The sequence below is a fragment of the Salvelinus sp. IW2-2015 genome, unplaced genomic scaffold (assembly GCF_002910315.2).
Source record: "Salvelinus sp. IW2-2015 unplaced genomic scaffold, ASM291031v2 Un_scaffold845, whole genome shotgun sequence".
Taxonomy (NCBI): Eukaryota; Metazoa; Chordata; class Actinopteri; order Salmoniformes; family Salmonidae; genus Salvelinus; species Salvelinus sp. IW2-2015.
In genome coordinates this window covers 606,641-624,515 of record NW_019942627.1, presented here as the reverse complement: position 1 = coordinate 624,515, position 17,875 = coordinate 606,641, and the positions used below count along the sequence as shown (strand labels likewise).

The 17,875-nt window shown below is 43.4% G+C and overlaps 1 protein-coding gene across 1 annotated transcript in view; it reads left to right on the top strand.

Moving 5' to 3' along the window:
- LOC112069014 (ephrin type-A receptor 3-like) overlaps window positions 1–17,477 on the top strand; it is a 35,460-nt gene extending 17,983 nt beyond the window's left edge. Inside the window, exons 2-3 of the mRNA XM_024136268.2 lie at window positions 4,775–4,839; window positions 16,715–17,477. Coding sequence (XP_023992036.1) covers window positions 4,775–4,839; window positions 16,715–17,404 — 755 coding nt within the window. The 3' untranslated portion in view covers window positions 17,405–17,477. The remainder of the gene's footprint in view (window positions 1–4,774; window positions 4,840–16,714) is intronic.
- The last annotated feature ends 398 nt before the right edge of the window (window positions 17,478–17,875 follow it).

Genomic DNA, 17,875 nt, shown 5'->3' with positions numbered 1-17,875 from the left:
TGAAATCTCTCTCTTATACTATATATATTACACTATACTCCATCCTGTACTCGCTCTCTATACTGCCATCCTGTACTCAGTCTCTCTATACTCCATCCTGTACTCTCTCTCTATACTCCATCCTGTACTCTCTCTCTATACTCCATCCTGTACTCTCTCTCTATACTCCATCCTGTACGCTCTCTCTATACTCCATCCTGTACTCTCTCTCCATTGGGAACATGTCTGAACTCTCTCTCTATTGGGAACATGTCTGAACTCCACATACAGACTGACAGAGCCAGGTACCTACACCAGCACATGAACTCGGTACTGGTACCCCATGTATATAGCCTGCTTATCGATACTCATTGTGTATTTATTATTTATTTTATTATTATGTATTATTACTTTTCTATTCTTTCTCTCTGCATCATTGGGAAAGGCCCGTAGGTAACCATTTCATTGTTAGTCTACAACTGTTGTTTACGAAGCACACACTTGTCACTCATAATATCTGATCCCAGCCACTCTAGAAAACAGAGAAGAATGAATCAAGATAAAATATGCCTTTTCCCTGCTCTGTGACATTCTGTTGTTTCACTAGTGACACTCCAGCCAAGCAGAGTCTCTGGGTCACATCTCCTATCATACTGTCCTGTCTTAGTCATCAGAACACACTTCCCTCACACCATCCAGATCTCAGAATCTAACCGTAGCTCCCTGGAATTGTGAGAGGTTTAATTCATTTGAGAATGCATTGAAACCTAGAATTGGTGACATAATCTAATAATTTCCATATTTATAATGCAATAATGAATGTTGTTCATATGCCCACTCAGAGCACATGATTTATCTGAAAGCATAAAGGTTCCTTTATAAAGAAAGTGACAGTTAAGGCTCAGACACACCAATAGCGTCTGCCTGCCGAGGGTACTTTTCCAGACATCAACAGCATGCTGAACGATCGGTAGACGAATGGGAATCCACATTCGGTGCGATGTGTTCGACTCTTTACAGGCGCATAGAGATTTTAGATCCAAAGATTCGTAACAGCAAGTGTGGTTTTCTGACCCCGCTGTGTGTATCAGTACCAGTCAGAGGAGGTTCACACACCCCCACAACAGGATGCTCCCACCGTCGTGTTGTACTGTAGGCATGGTGTTCTTTACTGTAGGCATGGTGTTCTTTACTGTAGGCATGGTGTTCTTTACTGTAGACATTTGTATGTAGCATGGTGATGTTTTTATGTTAGGCATGGTGTTCTTTACTGTAGCATGGTGGTTCTTTACTGTAGACATGTGTTCTTTTACTGTAGGCATGGTGTTCTTTACTGTAGTGCATGGTGTTCTTTACTGTAGGCATGTGTTCTTTACTGTAGACATGGTGTTCTTTATTGTAGACATGGTGTTCTTTACTGTAGACATGGTGTTCTTACTGTAGGCATGGTGTTCTTTATTATGTAGACATGGTGTTCTTTACTGTAGACATGGTGTTCTATTACATGAGGCATGTGTTACTTTATTGTAGACATGGTGTTCTTTGACTGAAGGCATGGTGTTCTTTACTGTAGCATTGGTGTTCTTTATTGTAGAATGTGTTCTTTACTGTAGACATGGTGTTCTTTAACTGTAGGCATGTGTTCTTTATGTAGGCATGGTGTTTTTACTGTAGCATGGTGTTTCTTTACTGTAGTGCATGGTGTTCTTTACTGTAGGCTTGTGTTCTTTACTGTAGCATGGTGTTCTTTACTGTAGGCATGTGTTCTTACTGTTAGGGCATGGTGTTCTTTACTGTCATAGTGTCTTACTAGACATGGTTCTTTACTGTAGACATGGTGTTCTTTACTGTAGACATGGTGTTCTTTACTGTAGGCATGGTGTTTCTTTATGTGCATGGTTGTTCTTTACTGTAGCAGGTGTTCTTTACTGTAGGCATGGTGGTTCTTTACCTGTAGGGCAATGGGTCTTATTACTGTAGACATGGTGTTCTTTACTGTAGGCATGGTGTTCTTTACTGTAGGCATGGTGTTCTTTTACTGTAGCATGTGTTCTTTACTGTAGGCATGTGTTCTTTACTGTAGATTGGTTCTTTAGGTAGGCATGGTGTTCTTTACTGTAGGCATGGGTTCTGTACTGTAGGCATGGTGTTCTTTACTGTAGCGGTGTTCTTACGTTTGCATGGTTTCTTTACTGTAGGCATGGGTGTTCTTACTGTAGCATGGTGTTCTTATTGTAGACATGGTGTTCTTTACTTGTAGACATGGTGTTCTGTACTGTAGGCATGGTGTTCTTTATTGTAGACATGGTGTCTTTACTTAGACATGGTTTCTTTACTGTAGCATGGTGTCTTTATTGTAGACTTGGTGTTCTTACTGTAGCATGGTGTTCTTTTGTAGCATGGTGTTCTTTATTGTTAGACATGGTGTTCTTTACTTAGGACATGGTGTCTTTACTGTAGGCATGGTGTTCTTTACTGTAGCATGTGTTCTTACTGGTAGGCATGGTGTTCTTTACTGTATGGACATGGTGTTCTTTACTGTAGGCATGGTGTTCTTTACTGTAGGCAATGGTGTTCTTTACTGTAGGGCATGGTGTTCTTTACTGTAGGCATGGTGTTCTTTACTGTAGACATTGGTTTCTTTACTGTAGACATGGTGTTCTTTACTGTAGACATGGGTTCTTTACTGTAGGACATGGTGTTCTTTACTGTTAGGCATTGGTGTTCTTTATGTAGGCATGGTGTTCTTACTGTAGGCATGGTGTTCTTTACGTAGGCATTGGTGTCTTTACTGTAGGCATGGTGTTCTTTACTGTAGAATGGTGTTTCTTTACTGTAGGCATGGTGTTCTTTACTGTAGGCAGTGCTGTACTGTTAGGCTGTTAGGGCATGGTGTTCTTTACTGTAGCATGGTGTTCTTTACTGTAGGCATGGTGTTTCATTTTACTGTAGGCATGGTGTTCTTTACTGTAGGCATGTGTTCTTTACTGTAGGCATGGTGTTCTTTACTGTTAGGCATGGTTGTTCTTTACTGTAGGCATGGTGTTCTTTACTGTAGGCATGGTTGTTTATCTTAAGGCATGGTGTTCTTTACTGTAGACATTGGTGTTCTTCTTTACTGTAGGCATGGTGTTCTTTACTGTAGACATGGTGTTCTTTACTGTAGACATGGTGTTCTTTACTGTAGGCATGGTTGTTCTTTTACTGTAGACATTGGTGTTCTTTACTGTAGACATGGTGTTCTTTACTGTAGACATGGTGTTCTTTTACGTGACTTAGACATGGTGTTCTTTACTGTAACATGACATGGTGTTCTTTACTGTAGACATGGTGTTCTTTACTGTAGACATGGTGTTCTTTGGGTGGAAAGATGTATTCATAAGGGCACAAGGCGAGACCCAGATGCAGACACGGGAGGCAGATGGTTTGAGTCTTTGATATGTATTATAATCCAAAAAGGGTAGGCAAGAGAATGGTCGTGGACAGGCAAAAGGTCAAAACCAGTTCAGAGTCCAGGAGGTACAGAGTGTCAGACAAGCTCGTCGTCAAGGCAGGCAGAATGGTCAGGCAGGTGGGTACTGAGTCCAGAAACAGGCAAGGGTCAAAACCGGGAGGACTAGCAAAAAGAGAATAGAAAAATCAGGAGCACAGGAAAAACACACTGGTTGACTTGGACATTCAAGATGAACTGGCACAGAGAGACAGGAAACACAGGGATAAATACACTGGGGAAAATAAGCCACACCTGGAGGAGGTGGAGGACAGGTGAAACAGATCAGGGTGTGACAGTATTGGGTTTTCGCCAGACATATCGTTTTGCGTTCATGCCAAAAAGTTCAATTTTGGTCTCATCTGACCACAACACCTTTTGCCACTTGGCCTCAGAATCTACAATGTGCTTTTTGGCAAAGCTCAAACGAGACTTGATGTGGCTTTTTTTGAGGAGTGGTGTTTTTCTTGCCACCCTCCCATAGAGGCCAGATTCGTGGAGAGCTTGTGATATTGTGGTCACATCCACAGATTGACCAGTCTTTGCCATAAAGGCCTGAAGCTCCTTCAAAGTGGCCATTTGCTTCTTGGTAGCCTCTCTGATCAGTCTCCTCCTTGCCCGATCATCCAGTTTGGAGGGACGGCCTGATCTATGCAGGGTCTGGGTGGTGCCATACACCTTCCACTTCTTAATAATAGTCATAACTGTGCGCCGAGGGATAGACAAAGCCTTTGAAATCTTTTTATATCCATCCTCTGACTTGTGCCTTTCCACAGCTTTATCTCGTAGATCTTTTGAAGTACCTTTCCGCCCATAGTGTATTCTTTGCTTTGAATTGCACTACTAAGCAGTTGAGTTGTGCAATTCTGAACTAATCAAAGTCACTATAATTGATCATAGATGGAAGCCAATTAGCTTGATTTGTGATCTGGAAGGTGGTTGGTTATACCTCAGCAAGTTTGCAATTGCAATTCTAAGGGGGGTGTTCACATACCCAAATAGTGGATTTTACTGTTTTAATTGTAATTAATTTATAGAGTTTTTTAAATATTTTTTTTCACTTGGATATTGTGGGTTACTGTGTGTAAATAAAGCAGTAAAAAGTCAAATTTTATGTGTCTTCATTTCAGGCTGTAAGGCAACAAAAGGTGAACATTTTGAAAGGGGGTGGTGACTTTCTATTCCCACTGTACATAGTGGTGCCAAAGACAAGCTTGCCACAATCAACTGCTTTCCCATAAGACACTCATCCCGGCACTCATCCCGACACTCATCCCTGTTTCTTCTCTCTCCTCATCTCTACAGTGAATCTGTTGGACTCCAAAGCCAGCCAGGGGGAGCTGGGATGGATATCCTACCCATCGCATGGGGTGAGTAGTACATACATGTCCCATGGCTTGCACACATACAGTATCTGCACATTCTGTCCTCTGTCAGCATTCTGTCCTGTCATCAGATTTCAGTGTTTTAATGGTGCTTAGGACATTTGAAAACAAACAAATCTTATTTTCTGTTATCCTATGAATGAAGTGGGATTAACAATCCTTAAGAGTCTAAATCTAAGTAACATAATAAAAGAATCCCAGTCAAAATACGTCCGTTTAAGCGAGAGACATCCGTTTTTTTGCATGGCTGCATCTCAATCCACTGCATCCGCCTATGTCGGCCTTCCGCGTTTACGGTGGAGGAGGCAGAGCTACAGCGGTGTTTATCATGCCAGGAGACATCCCGAAAATTGGTCTTCTCACGAAAACGTCTATACGGTTTGGCCAATAAACTGACTCTCATGAACACAATGGTGTTCTCCCTTTTACTCTACGACCCCTACAAGAGTCACGGGACTCATCTGGAGCCGGTAACGCCGATGTGCCAACTTCTGTCTGTAGCGTCTGAACCGTTTGAGCCAAAACTAATATGATCCCACTATGGAAAGGGGAAACTCTCACCAACATGTTCTACGACCCCCACAAGTGTTACGGGACTGGCCTGAAGGTAACCTAACAAACTAATGAAAGTATGGAGGTAGTTTTGTGCCAACAAAAATAAGGGTTTAAATATGTGTCCAAAAATATATATATATTTCCTGAGCTTTCTTATATCTCTTTTTTGTTGTTGTTGTTGTTGCTATTTCTGAATGTGTTATTCAATGCGTTTCTATGTGTTATAAAAGTAAAGGCCAAATTCTATATATTTAATAAAAAAATCTTAAAATATACCTAAAGGCATCTTAAAATTCAAAATCAAATAGCTAAATGATCCATGATATGACCATCTTAAAACTATTCCATATGTTAGCTTAGTACCCCCCCAAGTGGTATTAACCTACACATAGGTTAAGTAGGTGATAGACTCACCATATGGGTGGGATAGGGAGACAGATTGCATTTCTTCATTTTGTTAAAGCAGAGGAGGGTCAGCTTATAATATGGTTTGAATTGTTGGCAACAACAGAGCAACAACACATGTTAATAAAACCCAGCTAACTTAGTATTTCAACACAGCAATCAAACAACACGTTAATAAAACCCAGCTAACTTAGTATCTCAACACAGCAATCAAACAACACGTTAATAAAACCCAGCTAACTTAGTATCTCAACACAGCAATCAAACAACCCGTTAATAAACCCAGCTAACTTAGTATTCAACACAGCAATCAAACAACACGTTAATAAAACCCAGCTAACTTAGTATCTCAACACAGCAATCAAACAACACGTTAATAAACCCAGCTAACTAGTATCTCAACACAGCAATCAAACAACACGTTAATAAAACCCAGCTAACTTAGTATCTCAACACAGCAATCAAACAACACGTTAATAAAACCCAGCTAACTTAGTATCTCAACACAGCAATCAAACACACGTTAATAAAACCCAGCTAACTTAGTATCTCAACACAGCAATCAAACAAACACGTTAATAATGTCACGATCTCTTGCGGTGAGAGATTGGACCAAGCGCAGCGTGTGAAAAATACATCTTCTTTATTAGAAGAGAAAACCACGAAACGAACACTATACACAAACTAACAAAATAACAACAGACGACCGTGAAGCTATATAGAAAAAATAGTTGCTGACACAAACACTACCACATAGACAATTACCCACAAATCATGATGCTATGGCTGCCTTAAATATGGCTCCCAATCAGAGACAAATGAAAGACATCTGTCTCTGATTGAAGAACCACTCAGGCAACCATAGACATACTAGAAACATACACTCAACCATAGACATACTAGAAACATTCACTCAACACAAAACTCATACACTAACCCAACACCCCCTGTTACCATATTAACCACCCAAACAGACAAAACACAAACATTACCCATGTCACACCCTGACCTAACTAAAATAATAAAGAAAACAAAGAATACTAAGGCCAGGGCGTGAGCAAATAAAAACCCAGCTAACTTAGGTATGCTCAACACCAGCAATCAAACAATCACGTTTAATAAAACCAACTAACCTTAGTATCTCAACACAGCAATCAAACAACACGTTAATAAAACCCAGCTAACTTAGTATCTCAACACAGCAATCAAACAACACGTTAATAAAACCCAGCTAACTTAGTATCTCAACACAGCAATCAAAACAACACCAAACAGCACGACTTCCTTCCCTTCCCTAATCCACCTACATCCTCCTGTGTCTCTACCTCTGCCATAGTCTGTGTGTGTGTGCGTGGTTGTGGTTGTGGGTGTGTGTGTGTGTAGTATGTATGTCTGTGTGGTTCTGTGTTTATTTGTCTACCAGTTGCACTACTGGCCTTGCAGTCTCCTGCAGCCAATCCCTCCTCTGAACTTTAAGTGTTAGAGTTACTGGCTGGCTGGAGCTGAAGGTAATCCACTAATTCGTTCCATAGAGCTGCCAGCCTTGGTTTCCCCCAGCCATATATTAACTACCAGCACTAGAAAACTTAGAGGTTACTTTATAAGGTTGAACCAAACACACTTACCGAACACTGACTTTTAATGTCTCATGTTTATTTAGGCCCAGGTTTGAGGCCCAGTTTGTGTAATTGACATGACCTTTGAGAGTGGGAACTCCTCTATGTAAAGTTAGACAGGTTCAGAACATTTTTAAAAGGCAGAGAATGGGTTTGATTATCATATGGTACACTGAATATTATGCGGAAACCAATGTCTTTCTGAAAAGAGGGCGGTAGGAGCGAGAAAGAGTGCTGATCAAGTCCTCAAGGTGAATCATGGATAATTACTCACGTCGTTGGCTGACGGGGGCAGATAAGCATTTTGCCGTGAGAGCCAGACCCTCTGAAATGATTTCTGATAACGCAGTGGCATGGGGGCCACACCTGTCTCTTATACACATCTAGATGTGTATAAGAGACAGTTAGTGACACACACACACACACACACACACACACACACACACACACACACACACACACACACACACACACACACACACACACACACACACAGACGTTGACAGTGACAGATGGGACCCTGGTCTTCTGCCGCTGTAAGCAAAGTGCTACCCGGTGTTACAGCACAAAATGCTTCAGTGTTACAGTAAAAACGGTACCCTAACCGCACTGTGCACACCTGCCTCATTCTGACTCACAGTCATAGCCCTGGGGTGTGGGTAATGGTCAGTAATGTACAATGCACCCCTTGACTTTTTCCACATTTTGTTACGTTACAGCCTTTTTCTAAAATAGAGTAAATTGTTTTTTCCCTCATCAATCTACACACACAATACTCCATAATGACGACGTAAAAGCAGGTTATTAGATTTTTTTTTGCTAATTTATTACAAATAAAAAATGGAAATATCATATTTGCATAAGTATTCAGACCCTTTACTCAGTACTTTGTTGAAGCACCTTTGGCAGCGATTACAGCGATTACAGTCTTCTTGGGTATGACACTACAAGCTTGGCACACCTGTATTTGTGGAGTTTCTCCCATTCTTCTCTGCAGATCCTCTCAAGCTCTGGCAGGTTGGATGTTGAGGGTTGCTGCAGCTATTTTTAGGTCTTGGCTGTGCTTAGGGTTGTTGTCCTGAGCGCTCTGAAACAGGTTTTCATCAAGGATCCCTCTGTACATTGCTCCATTCATCTTTCCGTCGATCCTGACTAGTCTCCCAGTCCCTGCCACTGAAAACCATCCCCACAGCATGATGCTGTCACCACCATGCTTCACCGTAGGGATGGTGCCAGGTTTCCTCCAGACGTGACGCTTGGCATTCAGGCCAAAGAGTTCAATGTTGGTTTCATCAGACCAGAGATTCTTGTTTCTCATGGTCTGAGAAGCCCTTTAGGTGCTTTTGGCAAACTCCAAGCGGGAGTGGCTTCTGTCTGGCAACTTTACCATAAAAGCTTGATTGGTGGAGTGCTACAGAGATGGTTGTCCTTCTGGAAGGTTCTCCCATCTTCACAGAGGAACTCTGGAGCTCTGTCAGAGTGACCATTGGGTTTTTGGTCACCTACCTGACCAAGGCCCTTCTTCCCCGATTGCTCAGTTTGGCCGGGTGGCCAGCTCTAGGAAGAGTCTTGGTGGTTCCAAACTTCTTCCATTTAAGAATGATTGAGGCCACTGTTTTCTTGGGGACCTTCAATCCAGAATTTTTTTGGTACCCTTCCCCAGATCTGTGCCTCGACACAATCCTGTCTCTGAGCTCTACGGACAATTCCTTCGACCTCATGGCTTGGTTTTTGCTCTGACATGCACTGTCAACTGTGGGACCTTATATAGACAGGTGTGTGCCTTTCCAAATCATGTTCAATCAATTTATTTTACCGCTGTCACATTCTGACTGTTATTTTCCTTTGTTTTGTCTTTATTTAGTATGGTCAGGGCGTGAGTTGGGGTGGGCAGTCTATGTTATTTGTTTCTATGTTTAGGTTTGTTCATTTAGCCTGATATGGTTCTCAATCAGAGGCAGGTGTTTTGCATTGTCTCTGATTGGGAGCCATATTTAGGTTGCCTGTTTTCACTGTTGGTTTGTGGGTGTTTGTCTTCRGTGTCAGTGTTTGTTMCCACARGGGACTGTTTCGGTTAGTWCTTTTGTTATTTTGTATTGTGTCTTGTTTTCGTGGATTATATTAAAACATGGAAACTTACCACTCTGCGTATTGGTCCTCCGATCCTTCTCGCCTCTCCTCGTCAGATGAGGAGGAAGAGATAGACAGCCGTTACAACCACAGGTAGACTCCAATCAAGTTGTAGAAACATCTCAAGGATGATCAATGGAAACAGGATGCACCTGAGCTCAATTTCGAGTTTCATAGCAAAGGGTCTGAATCCTTATGTAAATAAGGTTTTTCTGTTTTTTATTTTTAATACATTTGCCCAAAAATTGGGTATTGTGTGTAGATTGATGAGGGGGAAAAAACAATTGAATACATTTTTAAATAAGGCTGTAACGTAACAAAATGTGGTAAAAGTCAAGAGGTCTGAATACTTTCCGATTGCACTGTAGATTAAGAGTTTATGACACGTTGTTAGGATGTGTCATAATCTCACGTTTCACATCTTTTCACATCTTTGAAAGAAGAAATCCCTAGCAATTTACCCTCACCAATTTACAGATATATTCCACATTGTCCGAGGAACCAGAAGAGGAACTCATCTCCAACTGCATATGAAGTGTGGAATAATGAGAAACTCTACATGGTGCTGGGAGCCTGAGGTCTGGCCCTACACACACTATGCTCTCTTGGCATCGCTTCATCCAATCCCAGAGAGACACACTACATTACTGCTCTCCAGTCCAGAGCRTAATGGCACAGCTCTTTTGGCCAGCGTCCACCACTCCTCAGTCTCCACGTATTGTAATATCCAAACTCATTTAGTCACCATAGCACCATATTTCCCCCAAATACATACTGACTGACTGACAGAGTGAGAGGTCCCCAGCTGCACTGGGAGAGAAGAGAAAAGCCTGTCCATAAACGAGAGATTAGCACATGGTGGGGCTTGGAGAGAGGCTGCTATAGTGGGGGACTATAGGGGGGATATAAAGGGGTTTGGAGGAGGGGTGTAGAGTGTGTTATGGTTTCTCTCTGGTCAAAGCTGTGATGAAAAGCTTCTGACTGATGTGGTGCAGTTGTCACGGCGACCCAGAGCAGGAAACTAAAGCTGTTCTCCGCTCTGCTCTTCTCTTTGGTGGCTACCGCCAGGCTGTGGGAATGGAGAAAAAGAGAGAGAAAGAAATAAAGAAATAGAGAGGGGTTTTCCACCTCTCCCGATGATTTGTGTCTCAATCTAACAGCTGAAACCGACTCATTATTGGACACTAGTCAGATCAATGGCGCTTCAGGTTTCACCACTTTGACCTTCTGTGTTGGTCACAGCCATCAATATCAGCAGTCAAACTCCATTTAGTTTCTAAACCCTTGAATGCATGTATTTGAACTATAAAAATACATATGGTGCACGAAATAGTGTTCAGGAACAAGCGTTGATATTATTTATCACAAAAAAACAAGGAAACAACCAAATTTGTTGTAAATGTGTCTAAATGTGTCACTTGACTGAAGCTATCCCTCAGTCCTTTGAAGTGCCCTGTGCAGACTGCTGATTGGTCAGTTTGTCAGAGTGTCTGATGTGGTCGTTAGGTGGACCAGCCTCAGTGTCTCAGGTTCCCCCCGGTTTTACTGCTGCAGCCTGTTCTACCTACAGCACAGATCACAGAGCCCTTATCCTCCTCTCAGCCAGGGGCAAGTTCACACACTGACCTCCCTATGACCCCCCCACAGTTGTGACCTGGGGTCAGAGGTCAGGGGTAGTCATACTAGTGTGTAGCCCAAACCGTTCGGACGCTACAGACGTTTTCATGAGAAGACTGATTTTCGGGATGTCTCCTGGCCTGACAAACACCGCTGTAGCTCTGCTTCCTTCCACCACAGATGTGGAAGGCCGACATTGACTAGTGCGGTAGATTGAGACGATGCCCATGCAAAAAACAGATATCTCTAGCTGAAACAGATGGATTTTGATGAGATTTTTTAATTATTTATTATTATGTTAAAACGATTTTTTCGCATGGACATCTACTCTAGGGGCTTTTAACAAAGGCCCCAGGACCAGTTGAAGCAAAATAGCCCCATAACATCAAAGATCCACCACCATATTTTACAGTAGGTTCATTTCTGCTGATGTATTCTCATTTCGACTCTAAACACACCACTGGTGTGCGTGGCCAAAGAGCTTTATTTTCATGTTATCCAATAAATGTAAACACCTGGAGTTGGCTTAACTGCGTTGGTACATGGATTGGAACCGGTGCTTTGGTCAGACGATATGAAGATAGAGCTCTTTGGCCATGCACACCATGTAAAATATGGTGGTGTATCTTGATATTAATTGGTCACAAAATCTACGTTTTTAAATGGCCAACTCAGTCTCCGGACTTAAAACCTATTGAAAACCTGTGGTTTGATTTAAAGAGGGCAGTTAATAACCGCAGACGAAGGAATGTCCAAATATCTAGAAGGATTCTGTATAGAGGAATGGTCTAAGGTCCCTCCCAATGTGTTCTCCAGCTCAGAAGAAAAGGCTCAGTGCCGTTATCGTTGCAAGGTGAGGTATTGAAAGGTATTGAAACAGGGGTGTCAATCATTTTGTATTAGTATAAAATAATAAAATGTCTACATTTTTGGGAGCATACAATATACCTCAGAATTTGAATTATAAATTTTATACAGTAATTTTTCCCTCCTGCCCTCCCTCGCCTCCCTCCCTCCCCTCCTCCCTCCTCCCTCCCTCTCCCTCCCTCCCTCCCTCCCTCCCTCCCTCCCTCCCTCCCTCTTCTCTTCTCTCCTCCCCCACTCTCTCTCTCTCTCTCAATTCTCTCGTTCATTCAAGGGGCTTTATTGGCATGGGAAACATATGTTTAACCTTGCCAAAGCAAGTGAGGTAGATAATATACAAAAGTGAAATAAACAATAAAAATTAACAGTAAACATTACACTCACAGAAGTACCAAAAGAATAAGACATTACAAATGTCAAATTATGTCTATATACAGTGTTGTAACGATGTACAAATGGTTGAAGTTCAAAAGGGAAAATAAATAAGCATAAATATTGGTTGTATTTACAATGGTGTTTGTTCTTCACTGGTTGACCTTTTCTTGTGGCAACAGGTCACAAATCTTGCTGCTGTGATTGCATACTGTGGTATTTCACCCAGTAGATATGGGAGTTTATCAAAATCGGGTTTGTTTTCAAATTCTTTGTCGATCTGTGTAATCTGAGGAAAATATGTGTCTCTAATATGGTCATACATTTGGCAGGAGGTTAGGAAGTGCAACTCAGTTTCCACCTCATTTTGTGGGCAGTGTGCACATAGCCTGTCTTCTCTTCAGAGTCAAGTCTGCCTACAGTGGCCTTTCTCAATAGCAAGGCTATGCTCACTGAGTCTGTACATAGTCAAAGCTGTCCTTAAGTTTGTGTCAGTCACAGTGGTCAGGTATTCTGCCACTGTGTACTCTCTGTTTAGGACCAAACAGCATTCTAGTTTGCTCAGTTTTTTTGTTAATTCTTTCCAATGTGTCAAGTAATTATCTTTTTGTTTTCTTGTGATTTGGTTGGTTCTAATTGTGTTGTTGTCCTGGGGCTCTGTGGGGTGCGTTTGTGTTTGTGAACAGAGCCCCAGGACCAGCTTGCTTAGGGGACTCTTCTCCAGGTTCATCTCTCTGTAGGTGATGGCTTTGTTATGGAAGGTTTGGGAATTGCTTCCTTTTAGGTGGTTTTAGAATTTAACGGCTCTATTCTGGATTTTGATAATTTGTGGGTATCGGCCTAATTCTGCTCTGCATGCATTATTTGGTGTTCTACGTTGTACACGGAGGATATTTTTTCAGAATTCTGCATGCAGTCTCAATTTGGTGTTTGTCCCATTTTGTGAATTCTTGGTTGGTGAGCGGACCCCAGACGCCACAACCATAAAGGGCAATGGATTCTATAACTGATTCAAGTATTTTTAGTATTTTTGTCAAATTTTATGTTCCTTTTGATGGTATAGAATGCCCTTCTTGACTTGTGTCTCAGATCGTTCACAGTTTTGTGGAAGTTACCTGTGGCACTGATGTTTAGGCCAAGGTATGTATAGTTTTTTGTGTGCTCTAGGGCAACAGTGTCTAGATGGAATTTGTATTTGTGGTCCTGGCAACTGGACCTTTTTTGGAACACCATTCTTTTTGTCTTACTGAGATTTACTGTCAGGGCCCAGGTCTGACAGAATCTGTGCAGAAGATCTAGGTGCTCTGTAGGCCCTCCTTGGCTGGGACAGAAGCACCAGATCATCAGCAAACAGTAGACCTTTGACTTCAGATTCTAGTAGGGTGAGGCCGGGTGCTGCAGACTTTTCTAGCGCCCTCGCCAATTCGTTGATGTATGTGTTGAAGAGGGTGGGGCTTAAGCTGCATCCCTGTCTCACCCCACGGCCCTGTGGGAAGATATGTGTGTGTTTTTTATGCCTATTTTAACCGCACACTTGTTGTTTGTGTACATGGATTTTATAATGTCGTATGTTTTTCCCCCAACACCACTTTCCACAATGTGTAATAGGCCAGACCCGCATGCAAATTGAGTCGAAGGCTTTTTTTGAAATCAACAAAGCATGAGAAGACTTTGCTTTGTTTTGGTTTGTTTGTTTGTTTGTTTGCCACTCTCTCTCTCCTCCCCATCTCTCTCCTCTCTCTCCCTCTCTCTTCTCCCCCTCTCCCCCCTCGCCCACTTCTCTCTCTCCCCTTCCCTCTCTCCGCTCTCTCTCTCTCCCCCCCCCACTCACTCTTTCTCTCTCTCTCTCTCTCTCTCTCTCTCTCTCCTCTCTCCTCTTCTCTCTCTCTCCTCTCTTCTCTCTCTCTCTCTCTCTCTCTCTCTCCATCTCTCTCCTCCCCCACTCTCTCTCTCCTCCCCCCACTTCTCTCCTCCCCCCACTCTCTCTCTCTCCCCTCCCTCTCTCTCTCTTCCCCCACTCTCTCTCCCACTCGTCCCTCTCTCTCTCTCCCCTCGTCCCTCTCTCTCTCCCCCCTCCCCACTCTCTCTCTTCTCTTCCCTCCCCCCACTCTCGCCTCTTCAATAATGGAAACCCAGTAACTCTTGTCATTCTGACCTCATAGGCATTTACATGAAGAGGAAAGAGTATAGAACTGAGAAACTGTGTGTGTGTGTGTGTGTGTGTGTGTTGTGTGTGTGTGGTGGTGTGTGTGTGTGTGTGTGTGTGTGTGTGTGTGTGTGTGTGTGTGGTGTGAAAGTGTGTGTACTTATACGTACAATGTGTGTGTGTGTGTGTGTGTGTGTGTGTGTGTGTGTGGTGTGTGTGTGTGTGGTGTGTGTGGTGTGTGTGTGTGTGTGTGTGTGTGTGTTGTGTGTGTGTGTGTGAAGGCTAAATCACAGAGGTCATGTATATAATACTACTACAGGGCTGTAGACATGACAGTCTTGTCTAAACCAATGTAATTCCACTGTAACGTGATCAGGAGAAGGATTATAAGGTTATACATATCTCTCTCTCTGAAACACCAGCTCTCCTCTCTCACTGCCCCGCTGCAGCGAGGTGTGTGTGTGTGTGTGTGGTGTGAGTGTGTGTGTGTGTGTGGTGGTGTGTGTGTTGTGTGTGTGTGTGTGTGTGTGCTCAATGGCCTCATTGGCCTCATTGGCCTCATTAGCCAATTGCACACATGGTGTAAGGTTGGGCTTTGCAAACCATACCAACTGGTTTCCCATTTCATTTCTCCCTCTCTTTATCTCTCTCCCTCTCTCTTACCCCCCCCCCCCTCTCCCCCTTGTTGGTATCAGTACTGCAAAAGAGATAATTATACAAGCCACTGTCATCATCAGAGCTGGAGAGGAGCGAGAGACCTGTGCAGTTGAGAGATGACATCTCATGCTGTGTGTGTGTCAAAGAGAGATGAAGAAAGAGAGGAAGAAAGAGTGGAAGGAGCGAGGGAGGGGTGAATTTTTGTCAGAATTATGTCATGTATGGTAGGGATGGTCCATGTAATATGCTATTCTCCTGTGTATGAGCTGCACATCATATAAACATTTTCATATGTTTTGGCAGCACTGGTTTAAAAGACAGCATTCTGTGAATAGAATCTCTCTCACACACACACACACACACACACACACACACACATACACACATGAAATCCAGGTGGCAGCGCAGGTAACTGAGCACTGTGTGGTGTGTCATCTGTGTGTGTTGTGTGTGTGTGGGTGGAGTGTGTGTGTTAGACTGTGTGTGTGTGTGTGTGTGTGTGTGTGTGTGTGTGTGTGTGGTGTGCTGTTGCGTGTAGCGTGCGTGCCGTGCGGGCGTGCGTGCGGTGCGTGCAGTGCGTGCAGTGCGTGCGTGCAGTGCAGTGCTGTGCGTGCGTGCCGTGCTAGTGCGTGCGTGTAAGTGTCTGTGGTGTGTTGTGTTTGTTGTGTGTGTGTGGTGTGTGTGTGGTTTTGTGTATTCCAGTGTGTGTGCATCCCAGAGGGAAGTCATACCAAGACAGTATTAGTGGAAAGAGCAATCACTGAGTCAAAGTTGATCTATTTTAATTTGCATCATATCGCTGTACATGAAGGTATAAAGTCATAATAGTATAAATCCTGGTTCCTACATCCCACAGTGATCTCCTTTCAGAGAGAGAGGGAGAAGTTTGTTCCTAACCTTGTGCCAGGGATTGCAGCTGAGTAGCGGCTCCTCTTAGGAGTGGAAGCTAAAGTTCTGTGGAATGAAGAGGAGAAAGAGTCCTCTCTAATGCTGTAAAGAGACTTCCATATGTGGAAGACGTGTATGAAAAGAATACCTGGCTTTAGTAGAGGCCTTGAGAGAGAGAAAGAGAGGGTTAAAAGGAGAGAAATTATAATGCTGTTGGTTGCCAAATAAATCACTATTATTGTAATAGAAAACACAGACTCTCCGTTCATCATTAAACTAAAGTTCCTCTTACCCAGAGCAGGCCTCTGTGTGTAGGAAATACTTATCCATTCATTTATCCACTCACTCTGATGGAGAATAATGGCATTTAAAGCCATACATTATCACACGTGTCACTTTAACCACAATAATAACCATTGTTCAAGTGTTTCCCTATTCATCACAGCTTTGATTCAATGTTTAACCGCTGGGACAGGGAGACTAAACTACATGATGTATGAGTATCCTGGTGTGTTTAGAAAATGAATTACTTCATTCTCTTTCCTCCCCCCTCCATCTCTCTCCTCCCCCCTCCATCTCTTTCCTCCCCCCTCCATCTCTCTCTTCTCAGTGGGAGGAGATCAGCGGAGTAGACGAGCACTACACTCCCATCAGGACCTTCCAGGTGTGTAACGTGATGGAGTACAGTCAGAACAACTGGCTGAGGACCAACTGGATCCCCCGCCAGTCGGCCCAGAAGATCTACGTGGAGCTAAAGTTCACCCTGAGAGACTGTAACTCCATCCCCCTGGTCCTGGGGACCTGCAAGGAGACCTTCAACCTGCTGTACATGGAGACAGATGAGGACCAGGGCAGTCACTTCAGAGAACACCAGTTCTCTAAGATCGACACCATCGCTGCAGACGAGAGCTTCACCCAGATGGACCTGGGGGACCGCATCCTGAAGCTCAACACGGAGGTCCGGGAGGTGGGGCCTGTTACCAAGAAGGGCTTCTACCTGGCGTTCCAGGACGTGGGGGCGTGTGTGGCGCTGGTGTCAGTCAGGGTCTACTTTAAGAAGTGCCCATTCATTGTGAGGAACTTGGCCTCCTTCCCTGACACGGTGCCCATGGACTCTCAGTCATTGGTGGAGGTGAAGGGCTCTTGTGTCAATCACTCCAAGGAGGAGGAGCCACCGCGTATGTACTGTAGTACAGAGGGGGAGTGGCTAGTGCCCATAGGGAAGTGTCTGTGTAACGTTGGCTATGAGGACAGAGGGAGCTCCTGCCAAGGTAAGACACAGCGTCATAATGTTCACTGAATGCATTTCCTTCTTTCTTTTTCTACTTCTTTCTCCCCCTCTCTCTCCCCTTTATTTTATCTCTCTCTTTCACCCCCTCTCTCTCCCCTTTATTTTATCTCTCTCTTTCTCCCCCTCTCTCTCCCCTTTATTTTATCTCTCTCTTTCACCTCCCTCCCACTCCATTGCTGAAATATACAGTAACTTCAACATAGGCTCTGAGTGTGTACAGTACCTTGTAATGTTTTGAAAGCGTGGTTTCAGCTGTGGTAAACTCCTGATCTACTGCATATGTACACACACCTTATATCTGTCGGCCATTTCTGGCCTTTGCTCTACCACTAGAAACCAGATACGGGATGTGTGTATGAGGGTTGAGAGAGGAGCTCTGTGTTTTATATGGTAGAGGGACCAGCTTGCAGTAGTTACTGTATATCAGTGAGCTCCTCCTCTCTCACCTCATCAGAACAGAGGAAGGATCATAGTTCTCTG